The sequence below is a fragment of the Salmo salar genome, chromosome 16, assembly GCF_965601325.2.
Source record: "Salmo salar chromosome 16, fSalSal1, whole genome shotgun sequence".
Classification (NCBI taxonomy): domain Eukaryota; kingdom Metazoa; phylum Chordata; class Actinopteri; order Salmoniformes; family Salmonidae; genus Salmo; species Salmo salar.
In genome coordinates, this window is record NC_138306.1 from 86505403 (window position 1) to 86532500 (window position 27098).

At 46.7% G+C, this 27098-nt stretch overlaps 2 protein-coding genes across 2 annotated transcripts in view; one reads left to right on the forward strand and one right to left on the reverse strand.

The window, feature by feature from the left end:
- Positions 1-295: 295 nt before the first annotated feature.
- On the reverse strand, positions 296-1723 carry LOC145861058 (sperm microtubule associated protein 1). The gene is made up of 2 exons (XM_082962432.1): positions 1330-1723; positions 296-453 (listed from the first exon to the last, which is right to left on the reverse strand). The coding sequence occupies exons 1-2, from the start codon at positions 1721-1723 to the stop codon at positions 296-298; spliced, it is 552 nt and encodes a 183-aa protein (XP_082818558.1).
- Positions 1365-27098, forward strand: part of LOC106591572 (coiled-coil domain-containing protein 81) — a 39789-nt gene continuing 14055 nt past the window's right edge. The window contains exons 1-7 of the mRNA XM_045698283.2: positions 1365-2614; positions 2835-2896; positions 10343-10496; positions 12636-12895; positions 13205-13370; positions 13699-13816; positions 26852-26963. Coding sequence (XP_045554239.2) covers positions 2536-2614; positions 2835-2896; positions 10343-10496; positions 12636-12895; positions 13205-13370; positions 13699-13816; positions 26852-26963 — 951 coding nt within the window. The 5' untranslated portion in view covers positions 1365-2535. The remainder of the gene's footprint in view (positions 2615-2834; positions 2897-10342; positions 10497-12635; positions 12896-13204; positions 13371-13698; positions 13817-26851; positions 26964-27098) is intronic.

Here is a 27098-nt window from a genome sequence, read left to right on the forward strand (position 1 = left end):
ACGGGTGTGGCTGAAATAGCCGAATCCACTACACTTGAAGGGGTGTCCACATACTTTTGTATATATAGTGTACATCAATGGTGCTACCTGAAATCCATTGTCTGTGAAAGTAGGCTATAGCAGTCTGTGAACAAAATATTATTATTGTTATATTATCACCCTAGGGTTAAGCTGAGATATACAGGCCTAAATAATGACTCATCAAGTTATAGGGTGGCATTCTCTGGACGCATTTATTGTTGCTCATTGGAACCTCATAATGATGATGATGATGATGCCTTTTCAGTCGTTGGACTCAATGGAGTTGGAACGTGGTCACCTCTCCGAAGCTGGACGGGTTCCGCCGGAGGTTGGGCGTGTTGCGCCGAAACCCAAACCGCCCGTTGTAGCCTATCAGCGGCTTGATGTCCGACATGAGACCACTGTGGTTGCTCACCTGCTCTCGGGAGTGACCTGTCCGGTGCAGAGACAAGATAGCCTATACCAGTGACTCTGAGCAATGATGATGATGATGTAAAACCTGTAAAGATTATGAATCCCATGTAGGCCTACTGATGTAAAACCTGTATAGATTATGAATCCCATGTAGGCCTACTGATGTAAAACCTGTATAGATTATGAATCCCATGTAGACCTACTGATGTAAAACCTGTAAAGATTATGAATCCCATGTAGGCCTACTGATGTAAAACCTGTAAAGATTATGAATCCCATGTAGGCCTACTGATGTAAAACCTGTATAGATTATGAATCCCATGTAGGCCTACTGATGTAAAACCTGTAAAGATTATGAATCCCATGTAGACCAACTGATGTAAAACCTGTATAGATTATGAATCCCATGTAGACCTACTGATGTAAAACCTGTAAAGATTATGATTCCCATGTAGGCCTACTGCTAACTAAAAGTACCTTGATTTATTGAATAGAATAGAAGAGCATTTCTGCAGGGTATAGAATAGTTTCTTCAGAATATAACTGTAGCCTATTCTTCAGTCTCCTCCAACTGTTTGTCACTTCACATAGCCTATAGGCCTATCTCCCCCATCCTTAATTCGATAGGTCAAAGCAATGGCATGCATTGATTATTTCCCCCTGGTGGCCAGAAAAGCCACAACCTGTATAAAAAGTAGGCGTTGGATAAGAGTCTGCTAAATGACCAAAATATACAATGTAAATGTAAACTTATTTCTCTGATTCTGTGGAACTAATTTGATGTCAAACAGGACATATTATGAATCCCATTTCATCCAAATAAAAAAAAAATAATAGAATAGAACAGCCTATATAATATAATAGAATATCCTAGAATACAATAGAATAGCCTACCTGCTCCGGAAGTGTTCCTCAGGTCTAGAGACTTTTGGGCAGCGGCGCTCTTCAGTTCCTTGTTCTCGGTCTTGTGCTGGACCCTCTGCACCGACGGGGTGGTCTTCTGCGGGACCCTCTGCACCGACGGGGTGGTCTTCTGCGGGACCCTCTGCACCGACGGGGTGGTCTTCTGCGGGACCCTCTGCACCGACGGGGTGGTCTTCTGCGGGACCCTCTGCACGGACGGCATGGTCGTGTAGCGCGCAGCGTGGGGGTCATTGTGTGCGTCGTACCGGGGGAGCACCGACCAGAGCCGGGGGCGCATGTGTTCATACCCGAGCGCAACCGAACTGACAGCGATGCAGTCGAGCACGAACTTCTGCTCGCGCTTCTCAGGCCCGGAGTGATTCATTTTAGGCAATTCAACTCTGAAATGACAAAATATATCAAATTAGTCCACAGTCAATATATACAGAGCCTTTTAAGACTTAGCTACTAAAATAAAACTATTTAAAAAGCTGGTCAGATTCGGGCCTAACTGTGCAGTGTGTGTTATTATACTTATGACCCAAATTCCTAAAATGTATGGAGGGACATGAATAGTCAAAAACACTCACATGAACATTCACAGCGAAAGCACGTAAAATCAACACTCACTACCCGGTCAGTTGTGCACCTGCCAATGTGCTGGTTTACACTTTACTTCAAAAGCCTGCTGAATGACGCAAATGTAAGGCTTTATTACGTTTCAACAGATATAGCTGGGGGGCAGTGAAAATTGCGTCACAAGAGGGATGCAAATGCACAATTGCTCATCTACCATTCTTGATTAAATCGGTCTCAGAAATACAGTGACCATTTTCATGACATGAGCTATCTGGATTCAACTCGGAAGGGATCCTTAAAGTCATTATACAGGCCTATTTGCTTTTAGAAGACATGCTAAAGTTAAAATGAACGGAGTTTCTAATCTGCAGGGCTAAACTTTGGCCCCAGTGACTGTCGCTGCGGGGGGTGCAAGTGGCTATTGTGACGTTGCTCGTAGCAACAAGGTCAGTGTTGGAGTTACGCGCACGGATGCATTTCCCATCGAGATTTATCACCCGAGGAGACGCACTGTAATGGGCTATCGGCGGGGGAGAATCTGGAAGGCGGAGGATTGAACTGAAACAACTCTGGGTTTCTTTTCTATCTTTAAAAAAAATATATTTTGCTCTAATTGTCATGATGACCGACTTGTTGTCCGTGGTGTCGGAGGCGGAGAGGAAGTCCTTTCCAACCCTCTCTCAGCTCTCAGAAAACGGTCAGGACAGGACACACTTTCTAGCCTATTTTATTGTACAGTAGAAAATATATAGCCCACCTTGCTGCATCTTAAAAACACCTAGGCTATGCGCATTTGTTTGCAAACTTTGCACAATTTAGAATCAAGGTGTGCATGTCATTTGATTTATACTACATTTTTTTAACATTTAGCTGTATAAGCAATTTTTATTTTCTGAAAATGTTCCCCTTTATTTCAGACGTTGACAGCATTTGGTCAAACGTGTCATCTTTCGTGGAGCGACAGATGACCTTGCAAAAGGTGAGAGCACTTTAGAAAGTCGATATTGCCATAGTTAGTGGTCAGTCAGTTCAGCTAAACTGAGGGTATAGCAGAGGATGTTTTTAGCAGTTTGAAGCTTATTTACTGCATTTCTACACAATTTAAAAACTGGAAAATACTATTTGATGAACAGCAAAATGAAACAAAATGACATCAGGTATTAATTATCATGCAGTATCAGGTTTAAAGGTCTGGGGAACTGCGTGTAGGCTACAATCAGTGGGGGAAAAAGTACCCACATGTCACACTTGAGTAAAAGTAAAGATACCTTCATAGGAAATGACTCAAGTTGAAGTGAAAGTCACCCAGTAAAAGTCTAAAACTATTTGCTTTTAAACATACTTAAGTATCAAAAGTAAATGTAATTGCAAAAATAAACTTGTGTATCAAAAGTAAAAGTATACATCATTATCCATTCCTTATATTAAGCAAACCAGATGGTACCATTATCTGGTTTTATTTCTCACGGACAGACAGGGGCAAACTCCAACACTCAGATAGAATTTACAAACCAAGCATGTGTGTTCAGTAAGTCCACCAGGTCAGAGGAGGTAGGGATGACCAGGGTTGTTCTCTTGGTAACTGTGTGAATTGGACCATTTTCCTGTCCTGCTAAGCATTCGAAATGTAATGAGTACTTTTGGGTGTCAGGGAAAATGAATTGAGTAAAAAGTACATTATCTTCTTTGAGAATGCAGTGGAGTAAAAGTAAAATATAAATAGTAAAGTAAAGTACAGCTACCCCAAAAAAACGACTTAAGTTGTATTTTACTTTACATCACTGGCTACAATGTCAACCACTACTCAACCTCGTCATAAATTGACTCATTTACTTGTGGAACGGTACATACAGTGAACATGAAATAGATGCATAATACATGCTATCAAGTCACGACAAGGCCCGACATTAAATGCTGACATCAGTGTGAAACGATCTGGCCTTAATGGCCATGTACTCTTATAATCTCCATCCGGCACAGCCAGAAGAGGACTGGCCACCCCTCAGAGCCTGGTTCCTCTCTAGGTTTCTTCCTAGGTTCCTGCCTTTCTAGGGAGTTTTTCCTAGCCACAGTGCTTCTACATCTGCATTGCTTGCTCTTTGGGGTTTTAGGCTGGGTGTCTGTATAAGCACTTTGTGACATGTGCTGATGTAAAAAGGGCTTTTGATTGCTTGAGTAACCGATGCATAAAACAGCTGACTGCGAATGCAAATTATGCTAGATAAATCCTACACATGCATTGAAATAAAAGGCATAGCCTACATCAGACTTACTTAGGCCTTTAATTGACAAGGACGCATGAAGACAAACAAACTCGACTAAAGAATGACGAATATCATGAAATACAAAGGGAAAATCTAATTTTTAAAGGGCACTAAGGCCACGCCTGTGATTCAGCACCGCTGAATGGACAGCTCCTCGGTACAGGCATAGTGGAGCTCGTGACGTGGTGCTGAATGGACAGCGCCTCGGTACAGGCAGAGTGGAGCTCCGTGACGTGGTGCTGAATGGACAGCGCCTCGGTACAGGCAGAGTGGAGCTCCGTGACGTGGTGCTGAATGGACAGCGCCTCGGTACAGGCATAGTGGAGCTCTGTGACGTGGTGCTGAATGGACAGCGCCTCGGTACAGGCAGAGTGGAGCTCTGTGACGTGGTGCTGAATGGACAGCTCCTCGGTACAGGCATAGTGGAGCTCTGTGACGTGGTGCTGAATGGACAGCGCCTCGGTACAGGCATAGTGGAGCTCTGTGACGTGGTGCTGAATGGACAGCTCCTCGGTACAGGCATAGTGGAGCTCTGTGACGTGGTGCTGAATGGACAGCGCCTCGGTACAGGCAGAGTGGAGCTCCGTGACGTGGTGCTGAATGGACAGCGCCTCGGTACAGGCATAGTGGAGCTCTGTGACGTGGTGCTGAATGGACAACGCCTCGGTACAGGCAGAGTGGAGCTCCGTGACGTGGTGCTGAATGGACAGCGCCTCGGTACAGGCAGAGTGGAGCTCCGTGACGTGGTGCTGAATGGACAGCGCCTCGGTACAGGCAGAGTGGAGCTCTGTGACGTGGTGCTGAATGGACAGTGCCTCTGTCTAGTAGTCAGCTACAGGGCATTCGGAAAGCATTTAGACCCCTTCCCTTTCCAACATTTTGTTACATTACAGCCTTAATCTAAAATTCATGTTGATATTTTCACAAATTAATTACAAATAAAAAACAGAAATGCCTTACTTACATAAGTATTCAGATCCTTTGCTATAAGACTCAACATTGAGCTCAGGTGCATTCTGTTTCGATTGATCATCCTTAAGATGTTTCTACAACTGGATTGGAGTCCACCTGTGGTAAATTTAATTGATTGGACATGATTTGGAAAGGCACACACCTGTCTATATAAGGTTCCACAGTTGACAGTGCATGTCAGAGCAAAAACCAAGCCATGAGGTTGAAGGAATTGTCCGTAGAGCTCTGAGACAGGATTGTGTTGAGGCACAGATCTGGGGAAGGGTACCAAAACATTTCTGCAGCATTGAAGGTCCCCAAGATCACTGGTCGCCCGGCCAAACTGAGCAATTGGGGGAGAAGGGTCTTGGTCAGGGAGGTGACCAAGAACCCGATGGTCACTCTGACAGAGCTCCAGAGTTCCTCTGTGGAGATGGGAGAACCTTCCAGAAGGACAACCATCTCTGCAGCACTCCACCAATCTGGCCTTTATGGTAGAGTGGCCAGACAAAAGCCGCTCCTCAGTAAAAGGCACATGACAGCCCACTTAGAGTTTGCCAAAAGGAACCTAAAGGAATACTCAGACCATGAGAAACAAGATTCTCTGGTCTGATGAAACCAAGATTGAACTCTTTAGCCTGAATGCCTGGCACCATCCCTACAGTGAAGCATGGTGGTGGTAGCATCATGTTGTAGAGATGTTTTTCAGCAGCAGGGACTGGGAGACTAGTCAGGATCGAGGGAAAGATGAAAGGAGCAAAGTGCAGAAAGAACCTTGATGAAAACCTGCTCCAGAGCGCTCAGGACCTCAGACTCGGGCGAAGAGTCACCTTCCAACAGGACAACGACCCTAAGCACACAGCCAAGAGAATGCAGGAGTGGCTTCGGTACAAGTGTCTGAATGTCCTTGAGTGGCCCAGCCAGAGCCCGGACTTGAACCCGATCGAAACATCTCTGGAGAGACCTAAAATTAGCTGTCCAGCGACGCTCCCCATCCAACCTGACAGAGCTTGAGAGGATCTGCAGAGAAGAATGGGAGAAACTCCCCAAATACAGGTGGACCAAGCATGTAGTGTCATACCCAGGAAGGCTCGAGGCTGTAATCACTGCTAAAGGTGCTTCAACAAAGTACTGAGCAAAGGGTCTGAATACTTATGTAAATGAAATATTTCAGTTTTATTTTTTAAACCTGTTTTTGCTTTGTCATTATGGGGTATTTTGTGTAATTTTAGAATAAGGCTGTAACGTAACATAATGCGGAATAAGTCAAGGTGTCTGAATACTTTCTGAATGCACTGTATATAATTATTTAATTTGTGGGCAGTTAGAAATGAGGTAGAGTACTGGTAGGGCTCAGGTAGACTACAGGTAGGATCAGGTAGACTACAGGTAGACTACAGGTACGGATCAGGTAGACTACAGATAGGGATCAGGTAGACTACAGGTAGGGATCAGGTAGGCTACAGGTAGGATCAGGTAGGCTACAGGTAGGATCAGGTAGACTACAGGTAGGATCAGGTAGGCTCAAGGTAGGATCAGGTAGTCTACAGGTAGGGAACAGGTAGACTACAGGTAGGAATCAGGTAGACAACAGGTAGGATCATGGAGACTACATGTAGGGATCTGGTAGACTACAGGTAGGGATCAGGTAGACTACAGGTAGGGATCAGGTAGACAACAGGTAGGGATCAGGTAGGCTACATGTAGGGAACAGGTAGGCTACAGGTAGGGATCAGGTAGACTACAGATAGGAATCAGGTAGACTACAGGTAGGGATCAGGTAGACTACAGGTAGGAATCAGGTAGGCTACAGGTAGGGATCAGGTAGACTACAGGTAGGGATCAGGTAGACTACAGGTAGGGATCAGGTAGGCTACATGTAGGGAACAGGTAGGCTACAGGTAGGGATCAGGTAGACTACAGGTAGGAATCAGGTAGACTACAGGTAGGGATCAGGTAGACTACAGGTAGGGATCAGGTAGACTACAGGTAGGAATCAGGTAGACTACAGGTAGGGATCAGGTAGACTACAGGTAGGGATCAGGTAGGCTACATGTAGGGAACAGGTAGGCTACAGGTAGGGATCAGGTAGACTACAGGTAGGAATCAGGTAGACTACAGGTAGGGATCAGGTAGACTACAGGTAGGGATCAGGTAGACTACAGGTAGGAATCAGGTAGACTACAGGTAGGGATCAGGTAGGCTACAGGTAGGGTTCAGGTAGGGATCAGGTAGGGATAATGTAGACTACAGGTTCGGATCAGGTAGGCTACAGGTAGGGATCAGGTAGGGATCAGGTAGACTACAGGTAGGGATCAGGTAGCCTACAGGTACGGATCAGGTAGACTACAGGTAGGGATCAGGTAGGGATCAGGTAGACAACAGGTAGGATCAGGTAGACTCCAGGTAGGGCTCAGGTAGACTACAGGTAGGGATCAGGTAGGCTACATGTAGGGAACAGGTAGGCTACAGGTAGGGATCAGGTAGACTACAGATAGGAATCAGGTAGACTACAGGTAGGGATCAGGTAGACTACAGGTAGGAATCAGGTAGGCTACAGGTAGGGATCAGGTAGACTACAGGTAGGGATCAGGTAGACTACAGGTAGGGATCAGGTAGCCTACATGTAGGGAACAGGTAGGCTACAGGTAGGGATCAGGTAGACTACAGGTAGGAATCAGGTAGACTACAGGTAGGGATCAGGTAGACTACAGGTAGGGATCAGGTAGACTACAGGTAGGAATCAGGTAGACTACAGGTAGGGATCAGGTAGACTACAGGTAGGGATCAGGTAGACTACAGGTAGGAATCAGGTAGACTACAGGTAGGGATCAGGTAGGCTACAGGTAGGGATCAGGTAGGGATCAGGTAGGGATAATGTAGACTACAGGTTCGGATCAGGTAGGCTACAGGTAGGGATCAGGTAGGGATCAGGTAGACTACAGGTAGGGATCAGGTAGCCTACAGGTACGGATCAGGTAGACTACAGGTAGGGATCAGGTAGGGATCAGGTAGACAACAGGTAGGATCAGGTAGGCTCCAGGTAGGGCTCAGGTAGACTACAGGTAGGGATCAGGTAGGCTACATGTAGGGAACAGGTAGGCTACAGGTAGGGATCAGGTAGACTACAGATAGGAATCAGGTAGACTACAGGTAGGGATCAGGTAGACTACAGGTAGGAATCAGGTAGGCTACAGGTAGGGATCAGGTAGACTACAGGTAGGGATCAGGTAGACTACAGGTAGGGATCAGGTAGCCTACATGTAGGGAACAGGTAGGCTACAGGTAGGGATCAGGTAGACTACAGGTAGGAATCAGGTAGACTACAGGTAGGGATCAGGTAGACTACAGGTAGGGATCAGGTAGACTACAGGTAGGAATCAGGTAGACTACAGGTAGGGATCAGGTAGGCTACAGGTAGGGATCAGGTAGGGATAATGTAGACTACAGGTAGGGATCAGGTAGACTACAGGTACGGATCAGGTAGGCTACAGGTAGGGATCAGGTAGGGATCAGGTAGACTACAGGTAGGGATCAGGTAGACTACAGGTACGGATCAGGTAGACTACAGGTAGGGGTCAGGTAGGGATCAGGTAGACTACAGGTAGGATCAGGTAGTCTACAGGTAGGGAACAGGTAGACTACAGGTAGGAATCAGGTATACTACAGGTAGGATCATGGAGACTACATGTAGGGATCAGGTAGACTACAGGTAGGGATCAGGTAGACTACAGGTAGGGATCAGGTAGACTACAGGTAGGGATCAGGTAGGCTACATGTAGGGAACAGGTAGGCTACAGGTAGGGATCAGGTAGACTACAGATAGGAATCAGGTAGACTACAGGTAGGGATCAGGTAGACTACAGGTAGGAATCAGGTAGGCTACAGGTAGGGATCAGGTAGACTACAGGTAGGGATCAGGTAGACTACAGGTAGGAATCAGGTAGACTACAGGTAGGGATCAGGTAGGCTACAGTTAGGGATCAGGTAGGGATCAGGTAGGGATAATGTAGACTACAGGTACGGATCAGGTAGGCTACAGGTAGGGATCAGGTAGGGATCAGGTAGACTACAGGTAGGGATCAGGTAGCCTACAGGTACGGATCAGGTAGACTACAGGTAGGGATCAGGTAGGGATCAGGTAGACTACATGTAGGGATCAGGTAGGCTACAGGTAGGGATCAGGTAGGCTACAGGTAGGCTACAGGTAGGGATCAGGTAGGGATCAGGTAGACTACATGTAGGGATCAGGTAGACTACAGGTAGGGATCAGGTAGCCTACAGGTAGGATCAGGTAGACTACAGGTAGGGATCAGGTAGACTACAGGTAGGGATCAGGTAGACTACAGGTAGGGATTAGGTAGACTACAGGTAGGGCTCAGGTAGGCTACAGGTAGGGATTAGGTAGTGTAATCGTTGTTCAGTTGTGTTTATTTTCATACCAATACATGAGAGCAAAATTGCACTAGCCTCTGGGACAAATGAATACAAATATCAATTAGGCCTGCAGCTATCACAGCCCATATTTTAATAGCAATAAAACAGCTTTATATTTCGATTGGTCACCAAAAACGAGGGCTCCCTCACCTCTCAATTCCCAATTCGATCAACCCCTGGCTATCAGATTACAACAAGGTTTACAAAATGCCGACATCAAACTCAAAGCAATCGGCGCACTGACTAAACGGCTGACTGGCAAAGCAAACTGGCACCATCTCTGTTCTCTGCTTTCTACAAGTGAGAGAAAAGGGCAGCTGCTCTCCGAGCGATGCCAGTCAGCCAATGAAAGCCAGCTGTTGTATTTTAATTGGGATTGGAATGAATTGAGTTTAACTTGACAGTTTTGGTCTGGAGCTACGGTAGTGTATGAATATCAACTCTGAAATAGGACTATTTTACCATGTGACATAGATTTGAAGCTGGCAGTTGTCTTATTGCCCAATTTTCAGTGAGATTAAGAACTCTTTCAGCTCTGAAGAAAGTTAGGCAAGGCATTAGGAAAGTAAATATGACATATCATAAATAGTAGAGGCATTATCATGATTGTCCTTCAGCTGTATTCATCATCAGGTCTAGGAGAACTGGTTGACAACTTGTTGTGTCTGTCTGTCTGTCTGTCTGTCTGTCTGTCTGTCTGTCTGTCTGTCTGTCTGTCTGTCTGTCTGTCTGTCTGTCTGTCTGTCTGTCTGTCTGTCTGTCTGTCTGTCCAGGGGGTCTACATCGCAGGCCTGGGAACCTTCACCTTCTCTCAGCAGAAGCTGGACGTAGGCAACAAGTTTGTTTTGATTCAGCGACCAATCTTCCTGCTCTCTGAGAAGCTGTCCCAGTCACACGGCCTCAAGCAGGTCAAACCGCTGTCTGCAGGTGAGTGGCGAGGGGCCAAGAACACAGACACACAAACACATGAGTACGCACGCACGCACACAGACACACACACATGAGACATCTTCTGTCAACGCTGGCACGTTTATGTGAACGAGCGCAGATATCAAGCCTGAGTTGTGTTGATAGCCCGCTGAGCTAAAGCCTGGGCAGTAGCTTAGAAACAGTATGTTACAGTGATACCAGCAATGTGTCCCATAGAAACACTATGTTACAGTGATACCAGCAATGTGTCCCATAGAAACACTATGTTACAGTGATACCAGCAATGTGTCCCATAGAAACACTATGTTACAGTGATACCAGCAATGTGTCCCATAGAAACACTATGTTACAGTGATACCAGCAATGTGTCCCATAGAAACACTATGTTACAGTGATACCAGCAATGTGTCCCATAGAAACACTATGTTACAGTGATACCAGCAATGTGTCCCATAGAAACACTATGTTACAGTGATACCAGCAATGTGTCCCATAGAAACACTATGTTACAGTGATACCAGCAATGTGTCCCATAGAAACACTATGTTACAGTGATACCAGCAATGTGTCCCATAGAAACACTATGTTACAGTGATACCAGCAATGTGTCCCATAGAAACACTATGTTACAGTGATACCAGCAATGTGTCCTATAGAAACACTATGTTACAGTGGTACCAGCAATGTGTCCCATAGAAACACTATGTTACAGTGATACCAGCAATGTGTCCCATAGAAACACTATGTTACAGTGATACCAGCAATGTGTCCCATAGAAACACTATGTTACAGTGATACCAGCAATGTGTCCCATAGAAACACTATGTTACAGTGATACCAGCAATGTGTCCCATAGAAACACTATGTTACAGTGATACCAGCAATGTGTCCCATAGAAACAGTATGTCACAGTGATACCAGCAATGTGTCCCATAGAAACAGTATGTTACAGTGATACCAGCAATGTGTCCCATAGAAACAGTATGTTACAGTGATACCAGCAATGTGTCCCATAGAAACAGTATGTTACAGTGATACCAGCAATGTGTCCCATAGAAACAGTATGTTACAGTGATACCAGCAATGTGTCCCATAGAAACAGTATGTTACAGTGATACCAGCAATGTGTCCCATAGAAACACTATGTTACAGTGATACCAGCAATGTGTCCCATAGAAACACTATGTTACAGTGATACCAGCAATGTGTCCAATAGAAACACTATGATGAAAGAGAATGAATGAGAAAAACCAGGTCCAGCTCAACTTCACAGTCCTGTCTGTGGAGAGCCTGTTGGGAATGGGATAGAGAGAGCCATCTTGATGTGTTAATATGTCTGTCTGTGGAGAGCCTGTTGGGAATGGGATAGAGAGAGCCATCTTGATGTGTTAATATGTCTGTCTGTGGAGAGCCTGTTGGGAATGGGATAGAGAGAGCCATCTTGATGTGTTAATATGTCTGTCTGTGGAGAGCCTGTTGGGAATGGGATAGAGAGAGCCATCTTGATGTGTTAATATGTCTGTCTGTGGAGAGCCTGTTGGGAATGGGATAGAGAGAGCCATCTTGATGTGTTAATATGTCTGTCTGTGGAGAGTCTGTTGGGAATGGGATAGAGAGAGCCATCTTGGTGTGGCTGAGCCTTATCCAACCCAGGTTGTCTGTCTATACACGACTGTTAGCCTGCTCAGACAAGCAGGTTAGTCATCACAGTAGTCCAGTACACTAACACTAGGAATGTCATCACAGGAGTCCAGTACACTAACACTAGGAATGTGTGTCATCCATCTGTCATCACAGTAGTCCAGTACACTAACACTAGGAATGTGTGTCATCCATCTGTCATCACAGGAGTCCAGTACACTAACACTAGGAATGTGTGTCATCCATCTGTCATCACAGGAGTCCAGTACACTAACACTAGGAATGTGTGTCATCCATCTGTCATCACAGGAGTCCAGTACACTCATCCATCTGTCATCACAGTAGTCCAGTACACTAACACTAGGAATGTGTGTCATCCATCTGTCATCACAGGAGTCCAGTACACTAACACTAGGAATGTGTGTCATCCATCTGTCATCACAGTAGTCCAGTACACTAACACTAGGAATGTGTGTCATCCATCTGTCATCACAGCAGGGGACGTGCCACTGGTCCAGCTCAACTTCACAGCCCTGTCTGTGGAGAGCCCGTTTGAGCGTCACGTGGTGGAGGGCTGTGTGAGAGAGACTCTGCTGGTGTTGCTGAGAGCCGTGGCCACCGGACGCTCAGTCCTCTTCACCTTCCACGCCATCGGAGAGCTGTTGTTCTGCCAGAGCAAAGTCAAGATGAAGTTCTACCACGACTTTGTCACCGCCCTGGACGGCAGCGGGAAGCTGCTCTTGGCGCTCTCCAATGTCAGTAGGGTGGATTAGATATGTCATGTAGGTAGTGTGTGTATCGGGGACGGGGGTTGGGTAGGTTGTGTGTGTGTGTGTGTGTGTGTGTGTGTGCGCGTGTGTGTGTGCGCGTGTGTGTGTGTGTGTGTGTGTGTGTGTGTGTGTGTGTGTGTGTGTGTGTGTGTGTGTGTGTGTGTGTGTGTGTGTGTGTGTGTGTGTGTGTGAGAGAGAGAGAGAGAGACATAGAGAGTGAGCAGGTGTGTATGATTGTACAAGTGCGTTTGTATTTGTGTTAGTGACAATCCCCCTATCCACTCTCTATCCCAGAGACCTGGCACCAGCAACTCTGTCCTGTTTGGGAGATCCAGCATACCAGGGACCAGCAACACCATCATCCTCCCCAGAATCTCTTCTGAACAGCGGGGGAAGGACTGGGGAGAGGAGGCCCTGGCCCAGGTCCAGACAGACTCAGACAGGAAGGAGGAGAATAGAGGTGAGGGAGAGACAGTGGTGTAATCTAGTCCTCTAAAAACATTAAGGGTTTTTATTGCCAAATTCAACTGATGGCCAAATTCAATTGCTTTGGATTAACTCAGTGAATATCTCGATCAGATTGAGGGGTTTTAATGGGTGTAATGTCTCTGGTGAGAGATATGTGTTGGGCTCACTTAACCTTGATAACCCTGTGTTGGAGAGAAAGGTAAGCTAATATAACATTATCTAGATTTAGGGGCGTATCCCAGAACATGTATTTCTCTTCCTACGGTAGCTTCATCTGTCAAGTCGTTCTGATCTATAGTTATGTTAACATGTGAACACAGAGTCCCTGATGACTCCGCGGTGCAGATCTAGACACACCCTGCACCCAGCCAAGGTCAACGGGATCAGTCTCACTGATGACCTGGAGCCCAGACCTCCAGCAGAGACCAACAATGACAGGTATTGTTATTGTCGGCCTCACTGCTAACCCCAGCTGTTGTCGGCCTCACTGTTAACCCCAGCTGTTGTCGGCCTCACTGCTAACCCCAGCTGTTGTCGGCCTCACTGTTAACCCCAGCTGTTGTCGGCCTCACTGTTAACCCCAGCTGTTGTCGGCCTCACTGCTAACCCCAGCTGTTGTCGGCCTCACTGCTAACCCCAGCTGTTGTCGGCCTCACTGCTAACCCCAGCTGTTGTCGGCCTCACTGCTAACCCCAGCTGTTGTCGGCCTCACTGCTAACCCCAGCTGTTGTCGGCCTCACTGTTAACCCCAGCTGTTGTCGGCCTCACTGTTAACCCCAGCTGTTGTCGGCCTCACTGTTAACCCCAGCTGTTGTTGGCCTCACTACTAACCCCAGCTGTTGCCAGCCTCACTGCTAACCCCAGCTGTTGTCGGCCTCACTGCTAACCCCAGCTGTTGTCGGCCTCACTGTTAACCCCAGCTGTTGTCGGCCTCACTGTTAACCCCAGCTGTTGTCGGCCTCACTGCTAACCCCAGCTGTTGTCGGCCTCACTGCTAACCCCAGCTGTTGTCGGCCTCACTGCTAACCCCAGCTGTTGTCGGCCTCACTGCTAACCCCAGCTGTTGTCGGCCTCACTGCTAACCCCAGCTGTTGTCGGCCTCACTGTTAACCCCAGCTGTTGTCGGCCTCACTGTTAACCCCAGCTGTTGTCGGCCTCACTGTTAACCCCAGCTGTTGTTGGCCTCACTACTAACCCCAGCTGTTGTCAGCCTCACTGCTAACCCCAGCTGTTGTCGGCCTCACTGCTAACCCCAGCTGTTGTCGGCCTCACTGCTAACCCCGTCTATTGTCGGCCTCACTGCTAACCCCGGCTATTGTCGGCTAACACTGCTAACTCCAGCTATTGTTGGCTAACACTGTTAACCCCAGCTATTGTCGGCTAACAGTGCTAACCCCAGCTATTGTTGGCTAACAGTGCTAACCCCAGCTATTGTTGGCTAACACTGCTAACCCCAGCTGTTGTAGGCCTCACCGCTAATCCCAGCTATTGTCGGCCTCACTGCTAACCCAAGCTAATTTATAGTTATGTTACCATGTGTACCCAGAGTCCCTAATGACTCCGCGGTCCAGATCTAGACACACCCTGCACCCAGCCAAGGTCAACGGGATCAGTGTCACTGATGACCTGGAGCTGCTAACTGCTAATCCCAGCTGTTGTCGGCCTCACTGCTAACCCCAGCTATTGTCGGCTAACACTGTTAACCCCAGCTATTGTCGGCTAACCCCAGCTATTGTCGGCTAACCCCACTGCTAACCCCAGCTATTGTCGGCTAACACTGTTAACCCCAGCTATTGTCGGCTAACACTGCTAACCCCAGCTATTGTCGGCTAACACTGCTAACCCCAGCTATTGTCGGCTAACACTGTTAAGCCCTGCTATTGTCGGCTAACACTGCTAATCCCAGCTATTGTCGGCCTCACTGCTAACCCCAGCTATTGTTGGCCTCACTGCTAACTCCAACTGTTGTCGGCCTCACTGCTAACCCCAGCTATTGTGGGCCTCACTGCTAACCCCAGCTATTGTCAGCCTCACTGCTAACCCCAGCTATTGCCGGCCTCACTACTAACCCCAGCTGTTGTCGGCCTCACTGTTAACCCCAGCTATTGTCGGCTAACACTGCTAGTCCCAGCTATTGTCGGCCTCACTGCTAACACCAGCTATTGTTGCCCTCACTGCTAACTCCAACTGTTGTCGGCCTCACTGCTAACCCCGGCTATTGTCGGCTAACACTGCTAACTCCAGCTATTGTCGGGCTAACACTGTTAACCCCAGCTATTGTCGGCTAACACTGCTAACCCCAGCTATTGTTGGCTAACACTGCTAACCCCAGCTATTGTCGGCTAACACTGCTAACCCCAGCTATTGTCGGCTAACACTGCTAACCCCAGCTATTGTCGGCTAACACTGCTAACCCCAGCTATTGTCGGCTTACACTGCTAACCTCATCTCCTACTGACCAGGCTGCATCCCAAATGGCATCATATTCCATATGTTACGTAGTGCACTACTTCATAGGGCTTTGGTCAAAGGTAGTGCACTACATAAAGAATAGGGTGCCGTTTGGGACATAGCCACACACTGCCACAGGATAGTGAGTGACGCTTGACCCTGGTTGGTCTCCTCTCTAAACCTGTTAATCCAGGACAGTAACACAAGACCCTGGTTGGTCTCCTCTCTAAACCTGTTAATCCAGGACAGGAACACAAGACCCTGGTTGGTCTCCTCTAAACCTGTTAATCCAGGACAGGAACACAAGACCCTGGTTGGTCTCCTCTCTAAACCTGTTAATCCAGGACAGGAACACAAGACCCTGGTTGGTCTCCTCTCTAAACCTGTTAATCCAGGACAGTAACACAAGACCCTGGTTGGTCTCCTCTAAACCTGTTAATCCAGGACAGTAACACAAGACCCTGGTTGGTCTCCTCTCTAAACCTGTTAATCCAGGACAGTAACACAAGACCCTGGTTGGTCTCCTCTAAACCTGTTAATCCAGGACAGTAACACAACACCCCACTCCCAGCCTACAGCAGATTGCATAATGTAACAGAAAACCAGTTTGGAAACAAGTGTTTTAATCATCACTTCTAAGTGCTATCCTATAGGGATCCAATGTACATCTAGTTGTATATGTTTTACCCAAATAAGTTAAATTCAGTGAGTAGCCTTGACTAAAACCTGAAGACGTGCGTTAGCTCTCTGACCCAATAATAAGTTAAATTCAGTGAGTAGCCTTGACTAAAACCTGAAGACCCAATACCTAGGCTATGTCCCAATTATCTCTCCTTCCTCCCAAAGTGTGCACTTGTTCACTTCCCTTCACTGATTTCAAAGGAAATGACTGGTATAAGAACTCCCAGTAGCCCCATGCCGCCAATTCAATGCTTTTAGATTTATGTGAAGTAGTGAACAAGTTTTTATTATATTATTGGAACACACCCTTGGGCAATCTGCGGGAGTCTAGGAGAGGGTGTTACTCTCCTGTCCTGGGGCAGTAGCTCCATGAATGATGCAGCTCTCCCTGTGTGGGACAGTCCCTCACCTGTCACCACCTGATCATTCAGACAGTGTGCCCTGAGGTTTAGCCTGCCCTGTACCCCCCACAGCGGTCCCGTGGCCCTGGGCTCTGAAACTAGACCCCTCTGGACGTTCCTCCGTCCATACAGACACTGTCTGCATCCTAAATGACACCCTATTCCCTATATAGTGCACTACTTTTGACCAGGGCCCATCAAGAAACCCAGAGTCATATATATACAGTAGAGAGAGTTGGGTCAATGCTGTTGAACGTTCTGAGAGCGTCACTTTCTCCTGCACAGCCGGAGCCAAGTGATAATTGAAGGCTTCCACATTGTGCTGTTTATTGCTGCTAGTTTCCTAAACTTATGAACATGTCCGGTGAAAGCAGATATGCAGTTTGTTGACACTACAACACACTACAGACTTGGATACACATGATCATTAAATCCTCTGTTTAGCTTGTTTACAGCGGGTCATTTCACAGGGAGCTGTCGGAGGCTCTCGTATTGTTATATCATCAACATGTTGAGAATATGGTGTCTGTTCTGAAACCTGGCCCAACTCTCTTAATGTATGGCTCTGAGGAAACCCATAGGGCTCTGGGCAAAAGTAGTGCATTATATGGGGGAATAGGGTGCCATGGGCCCTGGTCAAAAGTAGTGCCCTATATAGGGAATAGGGTGCCATTTGAGACGCATTGTGGGCAACTGCCTGTATTCAGTGTTTGTCACCAGCTAAAGTGGAAAGGGAGGGAAGGTTGAGGGAGGCTGATGTGCTAATAGAGCTGTTGGGTAAGCTGACACAAAGCTATTCAACTACTGGCCCTTAGGGGCCCAAGTACTGCTGGTCACTATTGACTGGCCAGAGGGTCCACTCTCTGATTAAAATAAGTACTGCTGGTCATCATTGATTGGCCAGAGGGTATACTCTCTGATTAACAGGAAAGAAAGGGAACCAGTCCTGCATCCCACATGGCGCCCTATTCCCTACTTTTAGTCAAATGTAGTGCACTATGGGAATAGGGTGCCATTTGGGGTACATAACCAGATGTATTTTGGTCTCCCAGGACTGTGGTTGAATAGCCCCTGATCTGAAAGATAAGCCAGGACTGTGGTTGAATAGCCCCTGATCTGAAAGATAAGCCAGGACTGTGTTGAATAGCCCCTGATCTGAAAGATAACCCAGGACTGTGGTTGAATAGCCCCTGATCTGAAAGATAACCCAGGACTGTGTTGAATAGCCCCTGATCTGAAAGATAAGCCAGGACTGCGGTTAGGAGCACTCCCTTTAAGAGTGTACTCCTAATCACTGCTCGTTACCTGTATAAAAGACACCTGGGAGCCAGAAATCTTTCTGATTGAGAGGGGGTCAAATGCTTATTTCCCTCATTAAAATGCAAATCAATTTATAACATTTTTGACATGCGTTTTTCTGGATATTTTTATTGTTATTCTGTCTCTCACTGTTCAAATAAACCTACCATTAAAATTATAGACTGATCCTTTCTTTGTCAGTGGGCAAACGTACACAATCAGCAGGGGATTAAATACTTTTTTCCCCCACTGTATAATCTCCACCCGGCACAGCCAGAAGAGGACTGGCAAACCACTTATAGCCTGGTTCCTCTCTAGGTTTCTTCCTAGGTTCTGGCCTTTCTAGGGAGTTTTCCCTAGCTACAGTGCTTCTACAACTACATTGCTTGCTGTTTGGGGGGTTTCTGTACAGCACTTTGTGACTGACATCAGCTGATGTAAGAAGGGCTTTATAAATACATTTGATCGACTGTGGTTGAATAGCCCCTGATCTGAAAGATAACCCAGGACTGTGGTTGAATAGCCCCTGATCTGAAAGATAACCCAGGACTGTGGTTGAATAGCCCCTAAGCTGAAAGATAAACCAGGACTGTGGTTGAATAGCCCCTAAGCTGAAAGATAACCCAGGACTGTGTTGAATAGCCCCTGATCTGAAAGATAACCCAGGACTGTGTTGAATAGCCCCTAAGCTGAAAGATAAACCAGGACTGTGTTGAATAGCCCCTGATCTGAAAGATAACCCAGGACTGTGGTTGAATAGCCCCTGATCTGAAAGATAACCCCGGACTGTGTTGAATAGCCCCTGATCTGAAAGATAACCCAGGGCTGTGGTTGAATAGCCCCTAAGCTGAAAGATAAACCAGGACTGTGGTTGAATAGCCCCTGATCTGAAAGATAACCCCGGACTGTGTTGAATAGCCCCTAAGCTGAAAGATAACCCAGGACTGTGGTTGAATAGCCCCTAAGCTGAAAGATAAACTAGGACTGTGGTTGAATAGCCCCTGATCTGAAAGATAACCCAGGACTGTGGTTGAATAGCCCCTGATCTGAAATATAACCCAGGACTGTGTTGAATAGCCCCTGATCTGAAAGATAACCCAGGACTGTGTTGAATAGCCCCTGATCTGAAAGATAACCCAGGACTGTGTTGAATAGCCCCTGATCTGAAAGATAACCCAGGACTGTGTTGAATAGCCCCTAAGCTGAAAGATAACCCAGGGCTGTGGTTGAATAGCCCCTAAGCTGAAAGATAAACCAGGACTGTGGTTGAATAGCCCCTGATCTGAAAGATAACCCAGGACTGTGGTTGAATAGCCCCTAAGCTGAAAGATAACCCAGGACTGTGGTTGAATAGCCCCTAAGCTGAAAGATAAACCAGGACTGTGTTGAATAGCCCCTGATCTGAAAGATAACCCAGGACTGTGTTGAATAGCCCCTGATCTGAAAGATAACCCAGGACTGTGGTTGAATAGCCCCTGATCTGAAAGATAACCCAGGACTGTGGTTGAATAGCCCCTGATCTGAAAGATAACCCAGGACTGTGGTTGAATAGCCCCTGATCTGAAAGATAACCCAGGACTGTGGTTGAATAGCCCCTGATCTGAAAGATAACCCAGGACTGTGTTGAATAGCCCCTGATCTGAAAGATAACCCAGGACTGTGTTGAATAGCCCCTGATCTGAAAGATAACCCAGGACTGTGTTGAATAGCCCCTGATCTGAACGATAACCCAGGGCTGTGGTTGAATAGCCCCTAAGCTGAAAGATAACCCAGGACTGTGGTTGAATAGCCCCTGATCTGAAAGATAACCCAGGACTGTGTTGAATAGCCCCTAAGCTGAAAGATAACCCAGGGCTGTGGTTGAATAGCCCCTAAGCTGAAAGATAAACCAGGACTGTGGTTGAATAGCCCCTGATCTGAAAGATAACCCAGGACTGTGGTTGAATAGCCCCTAAGCTGAAAGATAACCCAGGACTGTGGTTGAATAGCCCCTAAGCTGAAAGATAAACCAGGACTGTGTTGAATAGCCCCTGATCTGAAAGATAACCCAGGACTGTGTTGAATAGCCCCTGATCTGAAAGATAACCCATGACTGTGTTGAATAGCCCCTGATCTGAAATATAACCCAGGACTGTGTTGAATAGCCCCTGATCTGAAAGATAACCCAGGACTGTGGTTGAATAGCCCCTGATCTGAAAGATAACCCAGGACTGTGGTTGAATAGCCCCTGATCTGAAAGATAACCCAGGACTGTGTTGAATAGCCCCTGATCTGAAAGATAACCCAGGACTGTGGTTGAATAGCCCCTGATCTGAACGATAACCCAGGGCTGTGGTTGAATAGCCCCTAAGCTGAAAGATAACCCAGGACTGTGGTTGAATAGCCCCTGATCTGAAAGATAACCCAGGACTGTGTTGAATAGCCCCTAAGCTGAAAGATAACCCAGGGCTGTGGTTGAATAGCCCCTAAGCTGAAAGATAAACCAGGACTGTGGTTGAATAGCCCCTGATCTGAAAGATAACCCAGGACTGTGGTTGAATAGCCCCTAAGCTGAAAGATAACCCAGGACTGTGGTTGAATAGCCTCTAAGCTGAAAGATAAACCAGGACTGTGTTGAATAGCCCCTGATCTGAAAGATAACCCAGGACTGTGGTTGAATAGCCCCTGATCTGAAAGATAACCCAGGACTGTAGTTGAATAGCCCCTAAGCTGAAAAATAAACCAGGACGGTGGTTGAATAGCCCCTGATCTGAAAGATAACCCAGGACTGTGGTTGAATAGCCCCTAAGCTGAAAGATAAACCAGGACTGTGGTTGAATAGCCCCTAAGCTGAAAGATAACCCAGGACTGTGTTGAATAGCCCCTGATCTGAAAGATAACCCAGGACTGTGTTGAATAGCCCCTAAGCTGAAAGATAAACCAGGACTGTGTTGAATAGCCCCTGATCTGAAAGATAACCCAGGACTGTGGTTGAATAGCCCCTGATCTGAAAGATAACCCCGGACTGTGTTGAATAGCCCCTGATCTGAAAGATAACCCAGGACTGTGGTTGAATAGCCCCTAAGCTGAAAGATAAACTAGGACTGTGGTTGAATATGCTCTGATCTGAAAGATAACCCAGGACTGTGGTTGAATAGCCCCTGATCTGAAAGATAACCCAGGACTGTGTTGAATAGCCCCTAAGCTGAAAGATAACCCAGGGCTGTGGTTGAATAGCCCCTAAGCTGAAAGATAAACCAGGACTGTGGTTGAATAGCCCCTGATCTGAAAGATAACCCAGGACTGTGGTTGAATAGCCCCTAAGCTGAAAGATAACCCAGGACTGTGGTTGAATAGCCCCTAAGCTGAAAGATAAACCAGGACTGTGTTGAATAGCCCCTGATCTGAAAGATAACCCAGGACTGTGTTGAATAGCCCCTGATCTGAAAGATAACCCATGACTGTGTTGAATAGCCCCTAAGCTGAAAGATAACCCAGGGCTGTGGTTGAATAGCCCCTAAGCTGAAAGATAAACCAGGACTGTGGTTGAATAGCCCCTGATCTGAAAGATAACCCAGGACTGTGGTTGAATAGCCCCTAAGCTGAAAGATAACCCAGGACTGTGGTTGAATAGCCCCTAAGCTGAAAGATAAACCAGGACTGTGTTGAATAGCCCCTGATCTGAAAGATAACCCAGGACTGTGTTGAATAGCCCCTGATCTGAAAGATAACCCATGACTGTGTTGAATAGCCCCTGATCTGAAATATAACCCAGGACTGTGGTTGAATAGCCCCTAAGCTGAAAGATAACCCAGGACTGTGGTTGAATAGCCCCTGATCTGAAAGATAACCCAGGACTGTGGTTGAATAGCCCCTAAGCTGAAAGATAACCCAGGACTGTGGTTGAATAGCCCCTGATCTGAAAGATAACCCAGGACTGTGTTGAATAGCCCCTGATCTGAAAGATAACCCAGGACTGTGTTGAATAGCCCCTGATCTGAAAAATAACCCAGGACTGTGTTGAATAGCCCCTGATCTGAAAGATAACCCAGGACTGTGGTTGAATAGCCCCTGATCTGAAAGATAAACCAGGATTTTGTTGAATAGCCCCTAAGCTGAAAGATAACCCAGGGCTGTGGTTGAATAGCCCCTAAGCTGAAAGATAAACCAGGACTGTGGTTGAATAGCCCCTGATCTGAAAGATAACCCAGGACTGTGGTTGAATAGCCCCTAAGCTGAAAGATAACCCAGGACTGTGGTTGAATAGCCCCTAAGCTGAAAGATAAACCAGGACTGTGTTGAATAGCCCCTGATCTGAAAGATAACCCATGACTGTGTTGAATAGCCCCTGATCTGAAATATAACCCAGGACTGTGTTGAATAGCCCCTGATCTGAAAGATAACCCAGGACTGTGTTGAATAGCCCCTGATCTGAAAGATAACCCATGACTGTGTTGAATAGCCCCTGATCTGAAATATAACCCAGGACTGTGGTTGAATAGCCCCTAAGCTGAAAGATAACCCAGGACTGTGGTTGAATAGCCCCTGATCTGAAAGATAACCCAGGACTGTGGTTGAATAGCCCCTAAGCTGAAAGATAACCCAGGACTGTGGTTGAATAGCCCCTGATCTGAAAGATAACCCAGGACTGTGTTGAATAGCCCCTGATCTGAAAGATAACCCAGGACTGTGTTGAATAGCCCCTGATCTGAAAAATAACCCAGGACTGTGTTGAATAGCCCCTGATCTGAAAGATAACCCAGGACTGTGGTTGAATAGCCCCTGATCTGAAAGATAAACCAGGACTGTGTTGAATAGCCCCTAAGCTGAAAGATAACCCAGGGCTGTGGTTGAATAGCCCCTAAGCTGAAAGATAAACCAGGACTGTGGTTGAATAGCCCCTGATCTGAAAGATAACCCAGGACTGTGGTTGAATAGCCCCTAAGCTGAAAGATAACCCAGGACTGTGGTTGAATAGCCCCTAAGCTGAAAGATAAACCAGGACTGTGTTGAATAGCCCCTGATCTGAAAGATAACCCATGACTGTGTTGAATAGCCCCTGATCTGAAATATAACCCAGGACTGTGTTGAATAGCCCCTGATCTGAAAGATAACCCAGGACTGTGGTTGAATAGCCCCTGATCTGAAAGATAACCCAGGACTGTGGTTGAATAGCCCCTGATCTGAAAGATAACCCAGGACTGTAGTTGAATAGCCCCTAAGCTGAAAAATAAACCAGGACTGTGTTGAATAGCCCCTGATCTGAAAGATAACCCAGGACTGTGTTGAATAGTCCCTGATCTGAACGATAACCCAGGGCTGTGGTTGAATAGCCCCTAAGCTGAAAGATAACCCAGGACTGTGGTTGAATAGCCCCTGATCTGAAAGATAACCCAGGACTGTGTTGAATAGCCCCTAAACTGAAAGATAACCCAGGGCTGTGGTTGAATAGTCCCTAAGCTGAAAGATAAACCAGGACTGTGGTTGAATAGCCCCTGATCTGAAAGATAACCCAGGACTGTGGTTGAATAGCCCCTAAGCTGAAAGATAACCCAGGACTGTGGTTGAATAGCCCCTAAGCTGAAAGATAAACCAGGACTGTGTTGAATAGCCCCTGATCTGAAAGATAACCCATGACTGTGTTGAATAGCCCCTGATCTGAAAGATAACCCAGGACTGTGGTTGAATAGCCCCTGATCTGAAAGATAACCCAGGACTGTGGTTGAATAGCCCCTAAGCTGAAAGATAACCCAGGACTGTGGTTGAATAGCCCCTAAGCTGAAAGATAACCCAGGACTGTGGTTGAATAGCCCCTGATCTGAAAGATAACCCAGGACTGTGTTGAATAGCCCCTGATCTGAAAAATAACCCAGGACTGTGTTGAATAGCCCCTGATCTGAAAGATAACCCAGGACTGTGGTTGAATAGCCCCTGATCTGAAAGATAAACCAGGACTGTGTTGAATAGCCCCTGATCTGAAAGATAACCCAGGACTGTGTTGAATAGCCCCTGATCTGAAAGATAACCCAGGACTGTGTTGAATAGCCCCTGATCTGAAAGATAACCCAGGACTGTGTTGAATAGTCCCTGATCTGAACGATAACCCAGGGCTGTGGTTGAATAGCCCCTAAGCTGAAAGATAACCCAGGACTGTGGTTGAATAGCCCCTAAGATGAAAGATAACCCAGGGCTGTGGTTGAATAGCCCCTGATCTGAAAGATAACCCAGGACTGTGTTGAATAGCCCCTAATCTGAAAGACAACCCAGGACTGTGTTGAATAGCCCCTGATCTGAAAGATAACCCAGGACTGTGTTGAATAGCCCCTGATCTGAAAGATAACCCAGGACTGTGTTGAATAGCCCCTGATCTGAAAGATAACCCAGGACTGTGTTGAATAGTCCCTGATCTGAACGATAACCCAGGGCTGTGGTTGAATAGCCCCTAAGCTGAAAGATAACCCAGGACTGTGGTTGAATAGCCCCTGATCTGAAAGATAACCCAGGACTGTGTTGAATAGCCCCTAAGCTGAAAGATAACCCAGGGCTGTGGTTGAATAGCCCCTAAGCTGAAAGATAAACCAGGACTGTGGTTGAATAGCCCCTGATCTGAAAGATAACCCAGGACTGTGTTTGAATAGCCCCTAAGCTGAAAGATAACCCAGGACTGTGGTTGAATAGCCCCTAAGCTGAAAGATAAACCAGGACTGTGTTGAATAGCCCCTGATCTGAAAGATAACCCATGACTGTGTTGAATAGCCCCTGATCTGAAAGATAACCCAGGACTGTGGTTGAATAGCCCCTGATCTGAAAGATAACCCAGGACTGTGGTTGAATAGCCCCTAAGCTGAAAGATAACCCAGGACTGTGGTTGAATAGCCCCTAAGCTGAAAGATAACCCAGGACTGTGGTTGAATAGCCCCTGATCTGAAAGATAACCCAGGACTGTGTTGAATAGCCCCTGATCTGAAAAATAACCCAGGACTGTGTTGAATAGCCCCTGATCTGAAAGATAACCCAGGACTGTGGTTGAATAGCCCCTGATCTGAAAGATAAACCAGGACTGTGTTGAATAGCCCCTGATCTGAAAGATAACCCAGGACTGTGTTGAATAGCCCCTGATCTGAAAGATAACCCAGGACTGTGTTGAATAGCCCCTGATCTGAAAGACAACCCAGGACTGTGTTGAATAGCCCCTGATCTGAAAGACAACCCAGGACTGTGTTGAATAGCCCCTGATCTGAAAGATAACCCAGGACTGTGTTGAATAGCCCCTGATCTGAAAGATAACCCAGGACTGTGGTTGAATAGCCCCTGATCTGAAAGACAACCCAGGACTGTGTTGAATAGCCCCTGATCTGAAAGATAACCCAGGACTGTGTTGAATAGTCCCTGATCTGAACGATAACCCAGGGCTGTGGTTGAATAGCCCCTAAGCTGAAAGATAACCCAGGACTGTGGTTGAATAGCCCCTAAGATGAAAGATAACCCAGGGCTGTGGTTGAATAGCCCCTGATCTGAAAGATAACCCAGGACTGTGTTGAATAGCCCCTGATCTGAAAGACAACCCAGGACTGTGTTGAATAGCCCCTGATCTGAAAGATAACCCAGGACTGTGTTGAATAGCCCCTGATCTGAAAGATAACCCAGGACTGTGTTGAATAGCCCCTGATCTGAAAGATAACCCAGGACTGTGTTGAATAGCCCCTGATCTGAAAGATAACCCAGGACTGTGGTTGAATAGCCCCTCAGCTGAAATATAACCCAGGACTGTGTTGAATAGCCCCTGATCTGAAAGATAACCCAGGACTGTGTTGAATAGCCCCTTATCTGAAAGATAACCCAGGACTGTGGTTGAATAGCCCCTGATCTGAAAGATAACCCAGGACTGTGTTGAATAGCCCCTGATCTGAAAGATAACCCAGGACTGTGTTGAATAGCCCCTGATCTGAAAGATAACCCAGGGCTGTGGTTGAATAGCCCCTGATCTGAAAGATAACCCAGGACTGTGTTGAATAGCCCCTGATCTGAAAGATAACCCAGGACTGTGGTTGAATAGCCCCTAAGCTGAAAGATAACCCAGGACTGTGGTTGAATAGCCCCTAAGCTGAAAGATAAACCAGGACTGTGTTGAATAGCCCCTGATCTGAAAGATAACCCAGGACTGTGTTGAATAGCCCCTGATCTGAAAGATAACCCAGGACTGTGTTGAATAGCCCCTGATCTGAAAGATAACCCAGGACTGTGTTGAATAGCCCCTAAGCTGAAAGATAACCCAGGACTGTGTTGAATAGCCCCTGATCTGAAAGATAACCCAGGGCTGTGGTTGAATAGCCCCTGATCTGAAAAATAACCCAGGACTGTGTTGAATAGCCCCTGATCTGAAAGATAACCCAGGACTGTGTTGAATAGCCCCTGATCTGAAAGATAAACCAGGACTGTGTTGAATAGCCCCTGATCTGAAAGATAAACCAGGACTGTGTTGAATAGCCCCTGATCTGAAAGATAAGCCAGGACTGTGTTGAATAGCCCCTGATCTGAAAGATAATCCAGGACTGTGTTGAATAGCCCCTGATCTGAAAGATAACCCAGGACTGTGTTGAATAGCCCCTGATCTGAAAGATAATCCATGACTGCTATCTGTTTCCAATATGCTGTCCTGTAGGTCCACAGTGTCTATCCTACCACTGGAGGGCACTGCTTTGAAGGAGGGGAAGGTGAAGAGGGGGGACTCTCACCTGGACATGCGCTGTGTCAACCACAACAGGGCTGGACAGGTGTGTGTGTGTGTGTGTGTGCCGGACACTCTGCTTTTATGAGTGTGTATGAGGGGTATCAATCAATCAATCAATCAATCAATCAATCACTCAATCAATCAATAACTGTCTTTCCCTATAGGAGTTGTTACCTGT

Excerpts from the sequence above, each read along its gene's own strand:
- LOC145861058 (XM_082962432.1), bottom strand. The coding sequence starts at position 1,723 with ATGAATCACTCCGGGCCTGAGAAGCGCGAGCAGAAGTTCGTGCTCGAC. Across the intron at positions 454-1,329 it reads GAGGAACACTTCCGGAGCAG|GTCACTCCCGAGAGCAGGTG; the intron begins GTAGGCTATTCT and ends TGCACCGGACAG.